General features: G+C 34.3%; 1 protein-coding gene across 3 annotated transcripts in view; it reads right to left on the reverse strand.

Moving 5' to 3' along the window:
• Positions 1-2,965: 2,965 nt before the first annotated feature.
• Positions 2,966-22,575, reverse strand: part of LOC132303187 (beta-galactosidase 6) — a 36,102-nt gene continuing 16,492 nt past the window's right edge. Inside the window, exons 16-18 of one of the 3 annotated variants that reach the window (XM_059800346.1) lie at positions 21,959-22,066; positions 21,574-21,719; positions 2,966-3,382 (exon numbers count right to left, since the gene is read on the reverse strand). In XM_059800346.1, the coding sequence (XP_059656329.1) occupies positions 3,232-3,382; positions 21,574-21,719; positions 21,959-22,066 (405 nt within the window). In that variant the 3' untranslated portion in view covers positions 2,966-3,231. Of the gene's footprint in view, positions 3,383-19,614; positions 20,593-20,972; positions 21,394-21,573; positions 21,720-21,958; positions 22,067-22,575 lie in introns of those variants that run through there. The other 2 variants (XM_059800348.1, XM_059800347.1) reach the window with 2 other exon arrangements.

Consider the following 22,575-nt stretch of genomic DNA (forward strand, 5'->3'; position numbering starts at 1 on the left):
TACATTGATTGTTACTCATGTGCTTTGCATATGCTTTTTTACTAGTGTGTGTATGTGTATATATATGTTACGTGCAAATTGTGCTAATACTTCTTTGGCATTAAATTAATTCTTTATATTTTTAATTTGTAGTATAAATAAAGACATTTGGTCACTTTGCTATCCTTATAACAAAATTTTTTAAAAGTAGTCAAGTTGAGAAAAAACCAGTGTCATGTGTAAAATGTTCGAATACCCCCTTAAAATTTAATTAACTCCTAAAAAATTTAAATTGTACAGTAGCAAATAAATACATACGGTCAATTTGTCATTGAAACAAAAATATGAAAAGAAATAAAAAACAGAAAATGGGAGGGAAGAAATAATTCTTTGAGTTTTTCAAATAATTATGAGCATCCCAACAAAGTAGTTAGTGCGAAAAATATATAAAAGGATGTAGGACCTTTTAAAAAATGGTTCACATGTTTTCATAAAGGCTCCAACACTCAAATCTCCAGAAGTGTTCCTTCTAACTAGACTGTTATTCCTTTTGTATATATTTTGATCCATTCCAACTGACTAACTAGGGTCAAATTGAACAAAATCAAGTTTATTTAGAGTTTTAAAAATAAAATCATATTGGACCAATGAAAATGGAAGTATAAACCTCGACCCGACCTATATAAAATAAAAAATATTACTAATTTGATCAAATTGAACACAATCAGATAAAATATAATTCAATTAGAGTGTCCAAAAATATAATGAGTTCGAATTCATGAAATCGAAGGTGAAATTGGACTCACTCTAAATTTAATATATTGTGTCAAAAATATATATATATATATATATATAGTTGAAAACTTATTTCTGATTCATTTAATAATTTTTCCATTTTACATAAGCGTGTATTACATTATCCTACGAAGAGCGTGGAAAATGGTGCTTCTTTTAGTAACGTTTGACTGGGTCACGTTTTCGTGTCTACACATGTACGTGTCAGCGAGCCCACAAAATGGTTTGGCTTTTTGCTTGGCTGGACAGTAGTAGATACGGACTGTTTGGGTAGCAATAAAACAGGACCACCGATAACCGGTTCTCCCTTAAACGTAGTTTGGCTGAGCCTAAAACGTAGCTCAATGGTTCATCTCTAACTAGTAGATACCAATCATTACGTCAGAGGGTAGGGTGGGGCCCGTGTGGCTCACCACTCATGGTCATGGGCTTCCTTATGAAATTGGGGGGTTTTGTATTGATTCTGGGTCATTGGCTTTCATATGAAATGGGTCTCCCTTCGAGGAGAGGGTACTGTGGCACTCTGATTTAGATGAATCGGTGCACTCCCGCACCAAATATCAATTAGTCTATTAAGAAAATACGAGTACATTTATTGAACTATCATAATAATATAACACTGGCATATTTTTTTAGATGTGTAAATACAACTCAAATATGTGTTATATATAATTAAAAGTATCTGGGATACGACAAGGATACGTTTTAGACACTTTCAAGACATGACAGAATAATTTTGTAATTATATTTTTTAAAAAATAGAATAAATGTAATATAAAATATATTATGGGTTAATTAAAATAAGAAAACAAAAATAATAAACATGTTACTCCAAACTTCGAATTAGTGATTTATATATGATTATATAGATAAAATTGCAAAAATTATATATATATATATATATATATATATATATCTGTGTGTGGTTGTAATTGTTTAACTACTAATATCGAAAAAGGATGAAAGTGTACTTTGCTAGAAAATCATATTATTTTCAATTGTTGTTCGACTGCCTGACAAAAATTTGCAAATGCACATGGGCATGCATTCCTGTTTCTTTTGTCATGTTTTGTGCACTGGTATGGATAAGAAAGAAATTTTATTTTTACATTCCTTTTTCAAATTTTTATTTTTATTTTTTTCAATTATTTGTAGGTTCTAAATATCCAAAAAGTTATGGAAAATTCAAGTTTGGGTTCATGTTTAAGTAGAGTGTTGTGGTTTCAATCTTTTATCATCCTAAAGGTTTGACTGACTTATATAGAAATATAATTGAGTAATAATTATATTTGGAAACTTCAAAAGTAAGAATGAAAAGCAAATTCGGTTTAGGGGAGACATTATTGAAAAGACTAAACCAAATCTACTGTAAACTTTCAAGTGTTTGTGAAAAACATAAACCAATTAGTTAGAAGATCAAAAGACCAAGTCTAAAAATAATGGTCAAATTATAAATCTTATAATGTATGTGATTCTAGAATTCTCTCTAGTGCCCATATATACACATGTACTTCAACGCTTCTACAACGAAAAGTTCGTTTGAAAGTAATATATTATAGGATAAATTGCATTTAACTCTCTTGACTTGTAGCGTTTTTACAATAAAATCATCCCCCAACTAACCAAGGGGATAATTTATTGAGAGAAAAGCCTACTACTCAATTACTTTTCCGTAATTAAAATTTATTTTTGTCAATCTAATTGTTTGATCAAATGTCTATTTCATATACTTGTACATATATACACATTGAATAAAATTAAAAATATAATAATGGTATAGATAATATATGATATGAGTAAACATATAAGATTTAAACTAATATATAGTTATGCTAATAATTATGAATTTTACTTTTAAAATTTTATTTTTGATGCTTTTCTTTAATTAAAAGTATGGTGAAACAAGTAACAGAAAATATAAGTTCAAATATTATTATCCAAGAAAGAAAGAAAAAAAAGACTGAACCTCTGTAATTAAATTTACACAATTGGACGAATTACATAACCACCCCCCCCCCCCCGGCGGGATGGCGCGGGGGGACTTGGTGGGGGTATTTTTGGAAAAGTAATCCCTCAGCCGCCGGCCGCCGCCGCCGCCGGGGGGGGGGGGGGGTTGGAAGTATTTTTGGAAAAGTAATCCCTCAGATTAGAAGAGTGTTTTTTACTGTCAAAGACTTAAAGTCAAGGAGGATTAAATGTAGACTAATCCATATTATACAAAGTTGTACAAGTTTGTGAATATTAGTATTTTTGGTGGTAATGCTTATTGCTTAACCAACAACAAATGCAACAAAGATTAACATATCCAATAACAATTCGAGAATCAAGAGTCAGAGAGAGAATAATAGGCAACCGATTATCAATTGAGACACATAATCCCAATGATCTTTCTCGTCACATAATATTAAATATGATTTTTACACATACACACACAATGTTTATGTTACCTTGATTGTCTCATTGATAGAGGTGATCGTAATGACTATGTTCATGTATATAATTGATTGAGATGGTGTCTAAGGAAATACGAAGAGGGTTCCCGCCTACTTCTTCAAGCAAAACTAGGAGGTTTTCAGAAGATTTAAGTAAGGATCGTGGCACATGGTACCTATCAAAGAATTAAAAACAATAATAAGGTAGACCATAAATTGAACACACACACACACACACACACACAAATCTGTATAAATCGAAGTAAAAACGCCTTAATATACTATCATACTTTTCTAACCTTCTTAAATTTAGGCAATACTACTACTTTTGTTTGGAACTATTTTTACTTATGTGTCCCATGTGACAAAGAAAAGAAAAGAAAAAAAAGTATCTTTTCGTTTTGTATAATGGTGTGTACAGAGGGTGAGACAACTGAGTACATAACTACTTGCATACAATTAGTGAAAATTTTATTGACTGAGGTCAAGAACCAAGGTTTCTCCCTATGGAGAAGGTTTTCCTTGTAAATGCATTGAGCACTTGTCAAGGTGCGTGAGATTGTTGTTTCAATCATTATTCTCATCACATTGTATTGATCATACAAAGAAGAAAAGTTTGTACAAGAACCAATTCACCCCCCTCTTGGTTCATTAATTGGTATCAGAGGTTTGGTCTGCCTTTTTAAGGTTTTAACCAACCTGCGGAAGATCTTGTGCAATGGAAGAAGGTCAAGTTACAAACAAAGCACCTGGTTTTGATAGGTCCAATTATGATTCATAGAAAACAAGGATGGAAGCTTTTTTCATGTCTTAGTCCTAGAATATTTGGCATGCAACCATCTATGGTTTTGTGGTTCTCAATCCAAACAACCCCTCAATAGAAGATAAAGCTGCTCTAGCAATGATGGAAGAGCAAGACATGATCTATTCTGTGCTCTTAAGAAACAAGAGTTCATAAGGATCAAGAATTTCTAGACAGCTAAAGAAATGTGGGATTCTCTCAATACTGCTCATGAAGGGAATAATGTTATCATGGAGAACAAGATACAACTTCTCAAGGTTTAATATGAAGGTTGCAAAATGGAAGAAAGGGAAGCTATTTCAGAGTACTTGTTCAGGATCAATGAAATTGTAAACAACATAAAAGCTTTTGATGAAGAGGTAAAAGACTATGAAGTGTGCAAGAAGATCTTAAGGACCTTAACTTCAAGGTTCAATGCTAAAGTCACTATTCTTGAAGACAAAGACCTCTCTCAAATGAAAATTGATGATCTTCAAGCTTCACTCACAGCATATGAAATGAGAATTGATGCGCCTACACAATACAGAAGAGAAATAACTCTCAAGGCCAAAGAAGTGGTTGAGGATGTTGAACCTAAGTTTGAGGATGATGATCTTGAAGAAGATGAAGTTGCTTACCTTACCAAAAAGTTCAGAAAGTTCATATTAAAAAAGAAATCCTAATCACAGCAAACCTGTTATGGTTGTGGAAAGTCAGGCCATTATGTGGCTAATTGTACTAATTCAAAAGGTCAACCTCAGAAGAAGACTTAGAACTTCAACAAGAGAGGTAGATTTGGAAGGAAAGCTCTTGTTTTAGATTAGGATGCAAGCCCTGAAGAAGAGAAACCAGATGAAAGCCAAGGAAATGAGTACCTATTCATGGCATTACTTGAAAACCCTAACTCACATATTGAAGAAGACAAGGATAGTGACACTTAAATGGAAGAAATCCTTGAATAGTGTGAGAGGTTGGTTGTGAAGTGTGATTTACAGAAGGTCTAAATCAAAAGACTCAGCTCAGAGTTACACAAGTCCAAGGGTTTACTCATCAAACAGATAAAGTTGAAGTTGCCAACTCCGTGCTCCATTTCTTTAATTGTATCATGTGTATTGAAGTTTTAATCTAACCAAAATATGTGGACTACCAAACGATGTAAAGAATAACTCTTATAGGCTCTAGAAGAGAGATCAGTGAAGATGACTGAGATTTGGAATTGGAAAATAAGCATTGGTTACTTGTTTGACACTGCAGCTAAGGCTAAACAAACTCACTCAGTGTTTGTTAAGTCCTTCACTGGTGAAATGTATGCTAAGTTTCCCATTGTTAAGGTTACTAGGTCTAAACATAATTTACTTGATAAAACCTATCCTACACTGAAGCTAACAAGTGTGACTTTGTCACTGCAGCCATGAAAAATATCAAACTCACTCTTGTGGATATGAAGAAGTCAGATCTCTTTCAAGCTTAGAAAGCTAAAGAAAGAAGATCCTTTGTCAAAACCAAGATGATATGGATTCCCAAAAAGTTAAACTCAGTTTGTATATGTTAGTTTACACAGCCTTTAAAGCTTGTAACACCAATGACATATGGTATGCTAACAGTGGATGCTCTAGAAACATGACATGTGACGGTCTTAAATTCTTGTCCTTGAAGAAATTTGATAGTGGCAATGTGGTATTTAGAGATAATCAAAACGCTAAAATTGTTGGTATTGGAATTGTGTGCAAGTCTGAACACCTACCAGAGATCAATGAAATGTTATATGTTGAGGGACACAAACAGAATCTACTAAGTGTTAGTTAATTGTGTGATACAAGCAAGAAGGTTTGCTTTGACAAAGACAAGTGCAATGTGGTTGATCTTACCTCATATAAAGTTCTTTTCTCTACAAATAGATCATTTAGAAATGTGTACACAATCACTAAAGATACTTAACCAACAAAGTGGAATTTATCAACTGTGGATGAAGCAATTTTGTGGCACAAGAGGCTGGGATATATTCACTCAAGAAACATCTCAAGGATATTAAAGTTCAAGGCTGTAAAGGGTTAACTGAGTTAAAATTCAAAAAAGATCATACTTGCAGAGCATGCCAACAAGGGAAATAGATAAGGGTTTCATTCCTTTCCAAGGAAGTGAACACCTCAAGGGCCCTTGACCCAATTCATATGGATCTATGTGGCCCCACTAGAATTATAAGCATTGGTGGAAGTAAATATTTCATGCTTCTTATTGATGGTTTTAGTAGAATGATGTAGGTTTACTTTCTGAAAGAAAAATCATAAGCCATTACATAGTTCATAAATTTTGTCAACCTTGTTGAAAATGAAAGAGGATGCATTGTCAAAAAGTTGAGATTAGATTTTGGCACTGAGTTTACCATGAGAGAGTTTAAAAGCTTTTGTGATGTTAAGGGTATCATGAAGGAGTTCTCTGTTGTGGCCACACCTCAACAAAATGGTGTTGTAGAAAGGAAGAACAGAACTGTACAAGAAATGGGGAAGACAATGCTACTTGAAAAAGGCATTGCAAAAGGTTTTTGGGCTGAAGCTGTGAATACAACAATATACATTATAAATAGGGTGCTTCTGAGGCCAAATTCAACCAAAACTTCTTTTGAACTTTGGTATGGAAGACCTGCAACAGTCCATTGCTTCAAGGTGTTTGGGAGTAAGTGCTATATCCTTAATCACATTGACAGCTTAAGAAAATTTGATTCAAAAGCTGATGAAGGCATCTTTTTGGGTTACTCAACCAACAACAAGGCTTATAAATGTTACAATCTTAGAACCTCTAAAATGGTTGAGTCAATCCATGTAAAGTTTGATGAGAATCCTCAATCCACAGTCTCTGAAGATGAAGGTTTACCTGCAGGGTCAAATGAAGCAAACTCTTCACAATCAGAATCTGTAGTTCAAAAAGAAACCACATTTCCTTTTTTACGGAAGCAAGTACAACCTGAAAACATCATTGGAAGTCCTAAAGAAGGCATTCAAACTAGGGCTAAGAAGAGACTTAGTGAACTTAAACAAGAAGATGATGAAGAATACACTCACTTTTCCATACTCTCTTCATTTAAACCAAAGACTTACAATGAAGGAAAAACTTGATTAAATTAAAAAAAAATGACACTTGGACACTTGTGCCAAGGCCAGAGGAAAAGAATGGCATTGGCTCTAAATGGATTTTCAGAAACAAGATGAATGAAAAGGGTGCAGTGATCAGAAATAAGGCTAGATTGGTGTGTAAAAGGTATTCTCAACAAACTAGAATTAACTATGATGAGACTTTTGCTCCAGTGGCCAGAATGGAATCCATTAGAATGCTCCCATCCTTTATTTGTCACAAACAAGTCAAGATTTATTAAATAGATGTGAAATCTGCATTTCTAAATGAAGATTTAAATGAAGAAGTTTACTTGGAACAACCTGAGGGCTTTAAAGATTCACAGTCTCCTTCATATGTGTGCAATCTAAGTAAGGCCTAATATGGTCTTAAACAAGCCCCTAGTTTAGTGTGAGAAGCTACATAGCTTTTTGGTGGAACAAGGTTTTCACAAAGGCAAGGTTGATAATACCTTATATGTCAGAACACATCAAGATCAATTCCTAATCCTGCAGATTTATGTTGATGATATCATGGTGGCTCAAACTCCTCTTTGACCCCTGAATTTGCAAACCTTGTGAAAGGTTTGAAATGTCCGGCACTTTAAGGTACTTTTTAGGCCTTCAAATTCATCAATCTTCCACTGGCATTTTCATTTCTCAAGAGAAATATGCCTCTGAATTGCTCAAGAAGTTCAATATGGCTGAAAGTAAGGTCATCTCCACACATTTGTGCCCTAACACAAAGCTTACACTTGAGTGTACCACAAAAAATGTTACTCCCACCTTTTACAGGTCCATCATTGGTAGTTTGATGTATCTCATAGCTTCAAGACCTGTCATTATGTATGCTGTGAGCTTAGTTGCAAGATTTCAGAGCAATCCAAGGGCCTTTCACCTACAAGTTGCCAAAATAATCGTTAGATATGTCAAAGGAACTCTCTCATATGGTCTTCACTATCTTCATTCACCCTCATTGCCTAATATAGCTTAATCTGATGCAGATTGGGCCAAAATAATCCTCAGATATGTCAAAGGAACTCTCTCATATGGTCTTTATTATCTTCATTCACCCTCATTGCCTAATACAGCTTAATCTGATACAGATTGGGGTGGTTCTCTACCTGATAAGAAGAGTACTTCAGGCTGTTGTTACCTTCTTGGCTCAAATATGGTCTCTTAGCTAAGCAAGAAGCAAAACACAATGTCTCTTTCCACTGCAGAGGCTGAGTACATAGCTGTTTCACAAGTTGGTTCGCAATTACTCTGGATGAAGACAACTCTTTCAGATCTTGGCATTCCATTCTTGAGTCTTCTAAAGCTCTACTGTGACAATCAAAGAGCTATAACCATTAGCACGAATCTTACTTTGCACTGGAGGAGCAAACACATTGATATCAAATACCATTTCCTCAAAGACAAGGTACAAAAATGGCTGATCAACATTACATATCTTCCAACAGAAGATCAACTTGCAGATATTTTAACCAAGCCATTGCTACCACAGAGGTTTTCAACTCTTAGAGATCTTCTCAGGGTTGTTCCTAATCCATTCTTTTTATTAACATTGTTGGTCCTTTCACCTTTTGACTTTTAATGTCAAAAAAGGGGGAGAAATGGACCTTAATCTACGATATATATATCCTTTGGTATGCTTTCATTATTTTTCTATTGGTGCATTGTTGATTATTTAAGTGCCTTGTTGATATTCAAACATATTTTGGTTTTTGACATTCAAAGGCAAAAGGGGGAGATTGTTGGTCCTACCTATGAATTAGGGGTTACCCTTTTAAATGTTAAAATATTATGTTCTAAGTGATTCTGGCTTGAACAATACATATAATTGATCCACAGGGGTAGCTTGGTCATTTCACAGTGTTAAGAAGACTATTCAAATTATCTAAGAAAGGTATATTGTTTTGAAGACTCTCACTGCAGGCCTCTCAGGGTTAAAAACCCTAATACAGACAGTGATATTTTGCTACAGAGTATTTTAGGGGCAATTAGGTCTTTTCACACATGAATACATTTGTGTATGATGGTAGATTATGTTGATTTGCTCATATTCTCAAGTTGATCAAGTAATCACAATCTTAGTTGCATAAGGCAATGTATATTATCAAGTGTCATTTTTAGGCAGTGCAAATTGCTGAGAATTATTGTGACATGTGTCTTGTAGTCCTGGTTTGTGAATATGCAGGTTGTCATTCTTTGTTTAGTAATTAATCTTATTATACATTCATATACATATACATATACATACACGAGGCTGTTAATGAGCTTGCATGATGAATATATTTTCTGTAAAGGTGGTAGGGGCATTATGGTACATTCACAAGGGAGTTATAGATTAGATAATGGTGACATATACATTTCCTCATTGAGATAGGATTTGTATTCATAATGTACTATATATATATACTGTTATAGAAATTTCTAAGGTTTAAGCCGTTGAGAGAACCCTAAAAGCAAGTTGCACTGAGAGTGAAAAGGGAGTTGAATATGAACACACATTTATGAGATTATCTGTAATGATCAAAGCTTGATTTAAGCTCAGAAATACACTTAGAGAATTCATAAGAGTAGATGATCAAATGGAAGCCTGTTGTTGCGATTCTTGCTGGTGTAGAAGCTGTGTTGGAGGTCTAAGTTTGGTTTGAGCTTGCTGTGGTGCTAAGACAAGGTTGAGGCAAGTGTAACTAATCATTTTACATTTGTAGAAAGTATGTTTGTGACCATCTTTTAGCTGCATTTTGATGTCTCAGACCTATGTATTAGCTTGTTTATCTGGTTTAGCTTATTGATCTGAACTTAATATCACTATATATTGCTATAAGTTACATTATTATCATTTAAGCAAGTTTCTATTATTGAATCAAGGCTATTGAAGTTGAGGTTTGCAAATAATTAAGGTCAATACAGATTTTGACCTTGTGAAACCTTAGTTTGAAGGTTTGCAGAATTAAGCCTATATTTGAGTTGTATTTGTGTATACATGCTATATTTATCATAATTATCATCTGAGCATGTCTGTAATGAAGATACAAGGTTGTGGATTTCATCTATGAGTTTATGGGACAAGAAATTCCTATTTTACCCCTCAAACCTTAGTTTCAGCAGAATGAAGGCATTGTGCTTGTGTTGATACTTTGAGCTGATTATTCACTCTCCTCTTTTGTAATAGCTTGAGTATTGTTGTAATACATATTTTTATGTGTATTTGGTGAGTTGTGAGAGCTTGTAGGGTTTAAGTAGTCTTGTTTAGGACAGGGAGAGTACAGAGTGTACTTAGTGGTGCTAGTGTGTGTGTAGAGGCTGTGAAAACTAGTGTTTCATCTTGTACAAGGGTGTGTGCAAAGAGTGAGATAACTGAGTGTGTAACTAATTGCATACAACTAGTGGAGATTTTATTGGTCGAAGCCAAGAACCAATGTTTTCCTTATTGAGAGGGGTTTCCTAATAAATGCACCGAGTTCTTGTAAGTGTGTGTGAGATTGTTGTTTCAGTCATTATTCTCATCACATTGTATTGATCATATAAAGAAGAAAAGTTTGTACAAGAATCAATTCACCCCCTCTTGGTTAATCAAAAACCTTCATCGAAAACACACAACTAAAAAGGGGAAAAAAGGTATGGGTAGGATCAACCACAACTTAAAAGTTGTACTCTGGGACAGTGTAGAAGGATTTTTGAATGGAGGATAAGAAGTAAGAAGACCAAAGGGACGATGACCATGTGTTATGATAGAGAAGCTCACCATCATGACCCGTCTATTTAATGATGCTTAGATACAGCAATTAAAAACCATCCAGAATCATTTAATACGCTGTTGTTAACCCTAATGAGAAAAAAAGGGCGATTTAACCCAGTAGGCATGCGTCAGGGCAACTAATCTAATCATAACCACAAAGCTTTAAGCTCCGAATAATGCCTCTAAGAGATATTGAGTTATAAACACAAAGTCCTTTTGAGTAATTAAGGCCACGACAAAAAGTAACTAGAAGGGTCATATCCTAAACTTTGTCGATAGTGATTTGACTACATAACGATGGGCTTTGGATTGCCTTGTGAGTTGACTCCCAAACCTTCTCCAAGCCCCAAAAAGCTCATTAATTCTATATTATACTATACAAACATTCTTGCATGCACTATCAATCCCTCTAGCGTGTCTTTTTCTTCTCCTTTTTCAAGATCACCATTTACGTCCCTCATATTGTGTGTGATATTTCTCATTTATTTATTATCCTCTTACAAAAGAACCCTTACAACTTCTTTTTAAACAATATTAGCTTATGAGATATTCCTCAATAAGTTATAGTAATCACACAATTTGTTAAAAGAGATATCTAATTGATCTGTCTTTCAATAGTTTATATTTTCTTGTTTGGGAATCAGAATCTCTTGCAATTGCTAGCATCTAGAATACGGGAAAGTCTTACCATATTAACTTCTTCCTTTTGGTATAACCGGCAAATTTTTAAGACAAACAAACTAAAGGGTGTAATTATGTGCGTCTTTTAATAGGAAAACAATATCAATATTAGTAAATTGTTAAAGTCGTAATAAAAATTAGTAAATTTCAAGAGAATATGGAATTAGAATTTTCTTATGTGATTAGCTAGTTAAAGTTTCTGCTAGAGGCTCTTGGTTCAGATTTTTTAGAATAATTTTATATTTTCAAAGAATTGAAAACCATAAAATTGTATAAAAACTTGCTTGCTTGTAGTATTTTGGAAACTCTTTTCTAAAAATACAATTAACAAATGATCTTTTTTCCTCTTAAGAAAATAAAACAAAATAGGACTTGCATAATTTCTAAAAGATGTTATTAACAATCTAAATCAGAGCTGTTGCATCCTTGTATTCTTTCTTGACAAAGTGGAAGTTATGAATGTTCATGAAGGAACAATAAACAACTTTGAATCCATAAAGTTAAAAAGGAAATTTGTAGAGGAAATTTGATATTGTACTGATAATTGAATGTCTGATTCTGCTAAATGCAATACACATATTTAAAATGAAAAGAAAACCCTAAATCACAAGGAAAGAAACAACATAAGGAAACCTACTATCATAAGGAAACTTAGTATCAAATGGAAACTATTACTAAAAATAAGCCTAAAAATTAATTTTTTTTTCCAAAAATTACGAAAAAATAGTATAAGAAAACTAATCACAAAAAATTACTAGATATAAAAATTTAGAATAATTTGCTTCATTTAGGCAATGAATAAAAATCCTAAATCCTAACATATCCAACATGCTTCCTATTAGATCGAAAAATGGGGTTTGAGGCCTTACATGATGGAATTTGGCTGAAAAATAACATATATCAGGGCATATAATTGAGTATGGCTCTTTGGTCCATTTCCACTAAAAAAACACTTACTTCGGCTAAAAGACAAACTCTTCGGCCCTGCCTTGAAAATTATGTCAGTATGCCCGTTTAGCTTTCTGGCGGTTCAAACGGGCTATATAGGCTTGGAAAATCATTTCTACATTAGTTTCCCCAGATTGAAAAAAACTCATCTTCGAGTTAAGACAAAGAGTGCGTCTGATCTGGCAAATAGTGCTAAAAAAAAATTGGAACATTAAATATAGGATAAATAGTCATGTGTGCTCGGGAAGGTCAACAACATAAGCATTATCATTAATCTTCTTTAGAATATGGTATAACCTATACCTTTTATCCTTTAGCTTGTTGTAAGTGCTAATAGGAAAACTCTACTTGAGCAGATACATAATAACTAAATCCCCTTCCTGAAAGATGACCTTGCACTTTTTCTTGTCTGTTGCTTCCTTGTATTTTCGCATTAGCTTCTTCACGTTGCTTCCAAACCTCATCCTGAATTGCTTTGATGCAATCTACCATGTGTTCTATAGAAACATGCTTTCCAATTAACTTTGGCAAGGGAACCAAATCCAGTGCATGCCTCAGTGGATGGCAATAAACTATAACAAAAAGTGACTTTTCAGTTGACTGATTAACCATATTATTGTAAGCAAATTCTGCCTATTCCAATGCAAGATCCCACTGTTTCGGCTTTTCTCCAAAAATATAATGAATTAGATTCCCTAAAGTCTGACTAACCACCTCTATTTAACCATCAGACTGCATATGACTATTATTGCTGAAATTCACAGATGTATCAAAATGTCTCCACAATGTCCGCCAAAAGTGTGATAGGAATTTGGTATCCTTATTAGAATTAATGGACTTAGGAACTCTATGCAGAAGAACGATCTCCTTGAAAAATAGATTTGCTACATGTGTGGCATCTATGGTCTTCTTGCAAGCTATGAAGTGCGAAATCTTCTAATAGCGATCAACTACCATAAAACTGAATTTGCCTTTCGTTGAGTGCGTGAAAGCCCCAAGACAAACTTTATGGACAAATCCTAACAAGGAAAATCTGATGTAGGAAGAGGGAGATAAACATCAGTGTTTTAAGACTTACCCTTAGCAGACTGGCGAATCGAACACCTTTTCACATAGTTTCCTACATACCTTTTAAGTTGTGGCCAATAGTATCGCTCTTCAACCAAAGCTACGGTCTTATCCACCCAAACCACCACCATGCAATTCACGTATAATCTATTCCTAAAGGGAACTCATCAGAAATAAAAATCCCTCCTATATATGCATACCCTCAGCATCCTACCCAGTCTAACACTTTACCTAGAATTCCTTAAAGTCATCATCTTCCTTATACAACTCCTTCAAACAGTCAAACTCCATAACTTCAGCTCGTAAAGTCACCGAGAGTGTTGTTCTTCTGCCGAGTGCATTAACTACCTTATTTTACTGACTTGATTTATGCCTTAAAGAGAAAGTAAATCTCTGTCAAAAGGCAACCTATCGGGCATGCTTCCGGTTAACAATATTCTGACTATTGATGAACTTCAAAACTTGATGATCAGTGTAAAGAATGAACTCATTCTGAACCATATAGTGTTCTTAAACTTTTAATGCACGTACCATTGAATACAACTCAAGCTCATAGGTAGTCCACTTTTTCCTCGCATCACTAAGCTTCTCACAGTAGAATGCAACTGGCGTGCCCTTTTGGGATAATATAACACCAACTCCTACAATTGAGGCATCATACTTCACTTTAAACAATTTCTCGAAGCATGGCAATGCTAAAATAGGTGCAGTTAATAGCTTATCTTTAATTAATACAAAGCTCTGTTCTGCCTCTTCACCCTAATGAAACTTTCCCATCATACATTCAATAATGGGAGCAATTATACTAATACAACTAAAATTCCTAATGAACCTTCGATAGAATGTCAGTAAACCATGAAAATTGCGTACATGATCTACTATTTTTAGAGTGGGCCACTCTCGGATTACTTGAACCTTCTCCTCATCCACCCGAATGCCTTCAACACTCACCGGATATCCCCAAAACAGTAAAGTGGTGGTGATAAAATTGTTTTCAGATTAATGTACAACTTATTTTCTACAGGACTGTCAATACTTCTCTTAAGTGTGACTTATGCTCCATTTTTAACTGATTATTAATCAGGGATATCATCTAAATAGTTAGATAACCCAAACAACATCATTAACCACTCATACAGACCCACATTTATCTTAAAAGTAGTCTTCTATTCGCCTCCCAGTCTAATACAAATCTAATGATAACAACTCTTTAAATCAATCTTTGAAAATATTTTCGAACCAACCAGTATATCTAATATATCATCTAGCCGTGGTATTTGATGATTCAACTATTTATACACATACGCCACCTGCCATCTTTTTGCGGTACTAACAAAGTTGGAACAACACATAGACTCGTACTCTCTCGCACCATCCCCTTCTGAATCAAGTCCTCAACTTGATACTACAAATCAGACTTTCTTTTGGGCTCATGTGATAATACGATAATTGCAACTGACTAACACCAGGCACAAGATCTATGTGTTGAATTTCTCACATAGGAGGTAGTCCAATGGGCAACTCGGTTGGAAAGAAGTCCTTGAATTCTCTAAGCATTAGTTGTACTAGACACCTTTTCTCAAACTATCAGTGTTAAAATCTATCCGGATTCGTTGGCATCCTAAAAAAACTATTGCTCACTGCCAATTAAAAGAACTGATTTTCCTTTACCTTGTGAAGTCTTGGAAATTCTATCATAGGACCCTAAAAACTACTGCTCATTGCCAAAAGAACTGATTTTCCTTTAGCTTGTGTAGCCTTGGAAAAACCCTCTTCTATTATAGGACCCACTTCTATAAAAACTACTACTCACTGTCAATCAAAATAACTGATTTTTCTTTAGCTTGTGAAACCTTGGAAAAACCTTTTTATTTTATTTTATTTTATCATAGGACCCAATTTTATTATAGGACCCTAAAAAGAACTGATTTTTGTTTAGCCCTAGCTTTTGGAACACTGCTAAAAAAATAACTAATTTTCCTTTAGCCCTAACTTTTGGACCATGGCTAAAAAGAACTGATTTTCCTTTAACCCTAACTTCTGGACTATGGCTAAAAAAATTGCTCCTCACTGCCAATCAAAAAAACTGATTTTCTTTTAGCTCTAACTTCTGGACCATCACTCTTGGAAAACCCTCTTAATGCCAATCAAAAGAACAGATTTTCCTTTAGCATGTGAAGACTTGGAAAAACCCTCTTCTATCATAGGACCCTAAAAACTATTGCTCACTGCCAATCAAAATAACTGATTTTCCTTAAGCCTGTGAAGCCATGGAAAAACCCTCTTCTATAATAGAATCCACTTCTATAAAAACTATTGCTCACTACCAATCAAAAAAACTGTTTTTCCTTTAACTTGTGAAGCCTTGAAAAACTCTCTTTTATCATAGGACCCTAAAAAGAACTGATTTTCCTTTAGCCCTACCTTTCGGACCATGGCTAAAAAGAGAACTGATTTTCCTTTAGTCTTAACTTTTGGACCACGGCTAAAAAAAGAACTAGACTATGGCTAAAAAGAATCCTTTAGCCTTAGCTGCTACCATGGATAAAAAAATTTCTCCTCACTGCCAATCAAAAGAACTGATTTTCTTTTAACCCTAACTTTTGGATCATCACCCTTGGAAAACCTTCTTCTAAAAATTGTTATTCACTGCCAATCAAAAGAACTGATTTTCCTTTAACTTGCGAAGACTTGAAAAAACCCTCTTTTATCATAGTACCCTAAAAACTACTGCTTACTGCTAATTAAAAGAACTGATTTCCTTTATCTTGTGAAACTTTGACAAAACCTCTTCTATAATAGGACCCACTTCTATAAAAACTACTACTCACTAGCAATCAAAATAACTGATTTTTCTTTAGCTTGTGAAGTCTTAGAAAAACTCTCTTCTATTATAGGACCCTAAAAAAACTGATTTTTCTTTAGCCCTAACTTTTGGATTACAACTAAAAACAGAACTAATTTTCCTTTAACTCTACCTTTTGGACCACAGCTAAAAAAAGAATCGATTTTCCTTTAGCCCTAACTTTTGGATCACGGCTAAAAAAAGAACTAGACTATGGCTAAAAAGAGCTGATTTTCCTTTAGCCGTAGCTTCTGGACCATGGCTAAAAAAATTGCTCCTCACTGCCAATAAAAAGAACTGATTTTCTTTTAGCCTTAACTTTTAGACCATCTTCTAAAAATTGCTACTCATTGCCAATCAAAAGAACTGATTTTCCTTTAGCTTATAAAGACTTGGAAAAGCCCTCTTTTATCATAGGACCTTAAAAATTACTGCTCATTGTTCATCAAAAGAACTGGTTTTCCTTTAGCTTATGAAGCCTTGAAAAGAACCATTTTCTATAATAGGATCCACTTTTATAAAAACTACTGCTCACTGCCAATCAAAAGAACTGATTTTCCTTTAACTTGTGAAGCCTTGGAAAAACTCTCTTATATCATAGGACCCTAAAAATAACTGATTTTCCTTTAGCCTTAGGCTTTGGATCATGTTTAAAAAAAGAACTAATTTTTCTTTAGCCCTAGCGTTTGGACCACCGCTAAAAAAGAATTGATTTTCCTTTAACCCTATCTTTTGGACCACGGCTAAAAAATGAAATAAACTACGGCTAAAAAGAACTGATTTTCCTTTAGCTCTAGCTGCTGGACTACGGCTAAAAAAATTGCTCCACACTGCCAATCAAAAGAACTGATTTTCTTTTAGCCTTAACGTTTGGAACATCGCCCTTGGAAAATCCTCTTCTAAAAACCGATACTCACTGTCAATCAAAAGAACTAACTTTCCTTTACCTTGTGAAGACTTGGAAAAACCCTCTTCTATCATAGTACCCTAAAAACTACTGGTCACTGCCAATCAAAAGAATTGATTTCCTTTATCTTGTGAAACTTTGGAAAAACCTTTTCTATAATAGGACTCACTTCTATAAAAACTAATGCTCACTGGCAATCAAAATATATGCTAACAAGAACTGGTTTTCCTTTAGCTTGCGAAGCTTTAGAAAAACTCTCTTCTATCACAAGATCCTAAAAAGAACTGATTTTCATTTAGCTCTACCTTTTGGACCATAGCTAAAAAAAGAACTGATTTTCCTTTAACCCTAACTTTTGGATCACGGCTAAATAAAGAACTAGAGCACGACTAAAAAGAACTGATTTTCCTTTAGCCCTAACTTCTGGACCACAGCTAAAAAAATTGCTCCTGCCAATCAAAAGAACTTATTTTCTTTTAGCCCTAACTTCTGGACAAACCCTCTTCTAAAAACTGCTATTCATTGCCAATCAAAAGAACTGATTTTCCTTTAGCTTGTAAAGATCTGGAAAACCCTCTTCTGTCATAAAAAGTTCTGCTCACTGCCAATCAAAAGAACTGATTTTCCTTTAGCGTGTGAAGCTTTGAAAATCTTCTATAATAGGATCCACTTCTATAAAAATTACTGCTCATTGCCAATGAAAAGAACTGATTTTCCTTTAGCTTGTGAAGCCTTGGAAAAACTCTCTTCCATCATAGGATCCTAAAAAGAAATTATTTTCCTTTAGCCCTAGTTTTTGGACCACCACAAAAAAAAAAAAAAAAAAAATTGATTTTATTTTACCCTTAACTTTTGGACCACCGCTAAAAAAAGAACAGATTTCCCTTTAGCCCTAGCTTTTGGACCACCGCTAAAAAAAGAACTGATTTTCCTTTAGCCCTATATTTTGGACCACGACTAAAAAAAGAGTTAGATTATGGCTAAAAAGAACAGATTTTCTTTTAGCCCTAGCTGCTAGATCACGGCTAAAAAAATTTCTCCTCACTGCCAATCAAAAGAATTGATTTTCTTTTTGCATTAACTTCTGAATTATTGCCCTTTTATAAAAACTGCTACTCACTGCCAATAAAAAGAACTGATTTTCCTTTAACTTGTGAAGATTGGAAAAACCATCTTCTATCATAGGACCATAAAAAATACTGCTCATTGCCAATCAAAAGAACTGATTTCCTTTATCTTATGAAGCCTTGAAAAAACCTTTTCTATAATAAGACCCACTTTTATAAAAACTACTGCTCATTGCCAATTAAAAGAACTAATTTTTCTTTAACTTGTGAAACTTTAGAAAAAACTCTCTTCTACCATAGGACCCAATTCTATCATAGGAACTTAAAAAGAACTGATTTTCCTTTAACCCTAGTTTTTGGACCATGGCTAAAAAAAGAATTGATTTTCCTTTAGTTCTAGCTTTTGGACCACAACTAAAAAAAGAATTAATTTTCCTTTAGCCCTAACTTTTGGACCACAGCTAAAAAACAGAATTAGACCATGGCTAAAAAGAACTGATTTTCCTTTAACCTTAGCTTCTGGACCACGGCTAAAAAAATAGCTCCTCACTCCCCATCAAAATAACTGATTTTCTTTTAGTTCTAACTTCTGGACTATCGCCCTTGGAAACCCCTCTTTTAAAAACTGCTACTCACTGCCAATCAAAAGAATTGATTTTCCTTTAGCTTGTGAAGCCTTGGAAAAATCCTCTTCAATCATTGGACCCTAAAAAAATCGATGCTCAGTTCCAATCAAAAGAATTGATTTTCCTTTAGGTATTGAAGCCTTAGAAAAACTCTTTCACTCTTGTTTTTGCCCCTTTCTTAATCCAGCTAATTTTATAGGGACTTAGATGGTACTTTATTTTTAGCCCTAGCTTCTAGACTATCGTCCTAGACACAATTTTCTTGCCGCTGCCACTATCAATAATAACATCACAGAGTTTCAACGCACCTTCTCAGGAATGCCTCTGTGGATGCTTATCTTTCTTTAGGGCTAGTAGCAACCTTCGCATTACTAGAGAATGTGAAAGTAACATTCCCTCATTTTCTCCTACCACATCATCCTCATTATTGGATGGCAACCCATATTTAGAATCATTCTCTTGATCCCCGTCCTCAGGCTTTATTAATTTTACTACGCTTCTTTTACGATATTGGTTAGATCCACTCCCTGGCTGCTTGCATCGATAACACTTATTAGGGCTTGGCCAACTGTAGGGATTATTTTTGGGCACTTCATAACTCGTTACAAAAACTTTTCCTACATTCTTCGATTGTGTACTGGTGCTACACGAATCATGTGTTGCTGTAACAGAAAGTTAAGGGTTCATGGGCTATTTTGCTTTGTTCGCTGCAAAGAGCGACGAATCAAAGTAATTTTTGGAGCCTGCTTGTGAATTCGACCTTTCCAAATATGTCTCTACCCTCATCACTACATTGATGGCCTCTTTTGTAGTGTAAATCGTATATATTGAATCCTTATGTTGAATAGAAAATCACAACCATTCAGATAACAAGCGCTGCTGCATCTCAATTTCCATTAGATTATTACGTGATGATAATAGAATAAATTACTTAGTATAGGCCTGAACTGTTTTACTCCCCTGCTTGCAATCCTGATACTTCCTCATACTATGGTTGTAGAAATCTGGCCCTTAGTAGACGTTTCACCTTTTGCAAAGAGCATACTCGTGCCTTCCCTTGCCATGCACAAGAAACCTGTAGCTTTTCCCACCACGAAGAAGTTCCTTCCTTCAGTTTGTACGCCACTAGTTTTATTTTCTTATCTTCTTGAATATTCATGTAATAAAAAATCCCTATATTTCTGCTACCTAGTCCAAGAATTCTTTAATATTAATGGATTGTTAAAACGGGGAGGTCCACATTCATACAAAAATTCTTAGAATCATGATCTCCATGATCCCGATATCTTCATGCACCTCTATGTCCCCCAAACACCTTTTCAGCGTAGTCTTCATCATCAGTGAAGTCTTCCTCGTACGTAGGCTAACTACGCCGCAGGATGGGGATGGGGTTACGATCACAAACAGGACGAAAGCGATCTCCGTCAATGTTATGTAACCGTAACATGTTGTTATCACGATTTTGCTCTAGACCCAATCTAAGGGTTGCTTGTATATCTTGTAGTTCCTGTTGGGTTATCTGTTGAAAGTCCTAAATTTCAGTCCTTAAAAGAGCCACTCCCTGTCGATCTTCATCGCCAATGAGGTTGTCACCACCACGATCATCTGGAATCAGTCTATGATAAGACACAGCTTTGATACCAATTGATGAAGCAAAAGCTATGAATGTTCACGAAGAAATGATAACAACTTTGAATCTATAAAGTTAAGAGAAAACTTGCAAAGAAAATATGATATTGTATTGATAATTGAATGTGTAATTATACTCTATGCAATATATATATTTATAGTGAAAAGAAAACCCTCCATAAGGAAACTAGCAGCATTAGGAAACCTTATAACATAAGAAAACCTAATATCAAAAGAAAACTAACGCTAAAAATAAGCCTAAAAAATAACTTTCTCAAAAAATTACAAAACAATAGTATAAGAAATCTAATCACTAAAAATTACTAAATATAAAAATTCAGAACAATCCATCTTCGTTTAGGTCATGAACAAAAATTCCCAAATATTCAATAGGCCTCCTAAAAGTCAGAAAAATGGGGTTTTGAGGCCATATACAATAGAATTTGCCCAAAAAAAGTATACGTAACAACATAGCAATGTGTATTGCTCGTTGCCTGTTTCCACGTGAAAAACACTCATTTGGGGTTGAAAACATTCTTCGGCCTTGGCCTGAAAACATGTCAGCATGCCTGTTTGGCCATCTGACAGTCCAAACTGTTCATATGGGCTTTGGTAATAAGTTTTACAACATTTCTGGATTGTGAACTTTGATAAAGTAACACAATAACTAAGGGAGAACCTGACGTTGAAGGAGTCCTCTTAAGGTTTATGCTTCCTTGATTATTTGTGCCCTCTTCGTGAGCCATCCTTTTTTACTCTTCATTGTGTTTTCCTCTCCTTGAGGAATTAAATATATTAAACCCATTCTCTCTTTCTCTCTCTCTCTCTCTCTCTCTCTCTGTATATATATATATATATATATTATTAAATATATTTGTATCAATAAATTTCTTCTTTTCTTCTTTTTTGTATTGGTGAAAAAAAAAAGAAAAGTGATGAGAAGTAATTGTTACGTACAGAGTTTGGGAAGAAGTTCCTTTAGAGTTCTGAAATGAGACCCAATAGCGACCAATGCTTTGCCCGTTAATCCAAACTTCGCCTTTGCCCATTGTGCTAAGGTCCAAGGCGACTGGGTCATTTCCTTTAGGCCTGTCAAATACTGTCTGCCAAATTTATCATCATGTCAGATTATAGTTAATGAAATCTTCAAGTAATTAATTTTAAAACAGCTAATTAAACAACTTTTTTCTTGTAACCTTTAAAGAAAACAATATTTCCTTGTAAAAGAATATTCTTTTCATTAATTTCCAAAAAAAATATTCTTTTTTATTTGTTTTTGTTTTAATTTGATGTACTTATAATGATTTTATCTGTGACTAAATATGAAAACTGACTTGCATACCTTATACCAAGTGAATGGCTGATTGGTAGAAATTTTGGTTTTACTCCACGCCACATTACTCAAGTTTTGGTCATTATATATTTGTAGCTTCTCCCCCAACATCCCAACCTGTGACTAGTCGTCTCAGTAAACAAGATATAGAAGTTCCTTTTTTACTCTTCAAAACATCTTTAGTACTTTAATTAGAAATTATTATTACGAAACTAAGCAGAAAATAAAGAAAAAACATATTAAACACACACAACAAGAACACACAGATTTTTACTTGGTTCACTAAAAAATTGGGCCATGTTCAAAGGTTGAAGGGATTTCACTATGATGATAAAAATGATGGTTTTGTATGCCCTAGCATAGAAAATTTAACGGATTGTAAAGACTTTTTGTTCCTTCATTAATCTAAGGTTTATGAATGCTTTGTCTATATGTGGTGGATGCAATGTATTGGTTCAATTTGGTATTTAAATTGAGGTTGTCCATTTGACTACACAAGTGATTTATATGTATGTGACAACGATCATATACCGGAAATACAAATTGCGGATATTGTGTTATCTTAAATGGTTCATGGTTGGTAATAAAGGACGGACTCTTTATTAATTAAGAGATGAACCGGATCT

Source organism: Cornus florida, unplaced genomic scaffold (assembly GCF_030987335.1).
Source record: "Cornus florida cultivar Cherokee Brave unplaced genomic scaffold, ASM3098733v1 CherokeeBrave_3.0.0_Hap2_Chr04, whole genome shotgun sequence".
Taxonomy (NCBI): domain Eukaryota; kingdom Viridiplantae; phylum Streptophyta; class Magnoliopsida; order Cornales; family Cornaceae; genus Cornus; species Cornus florida.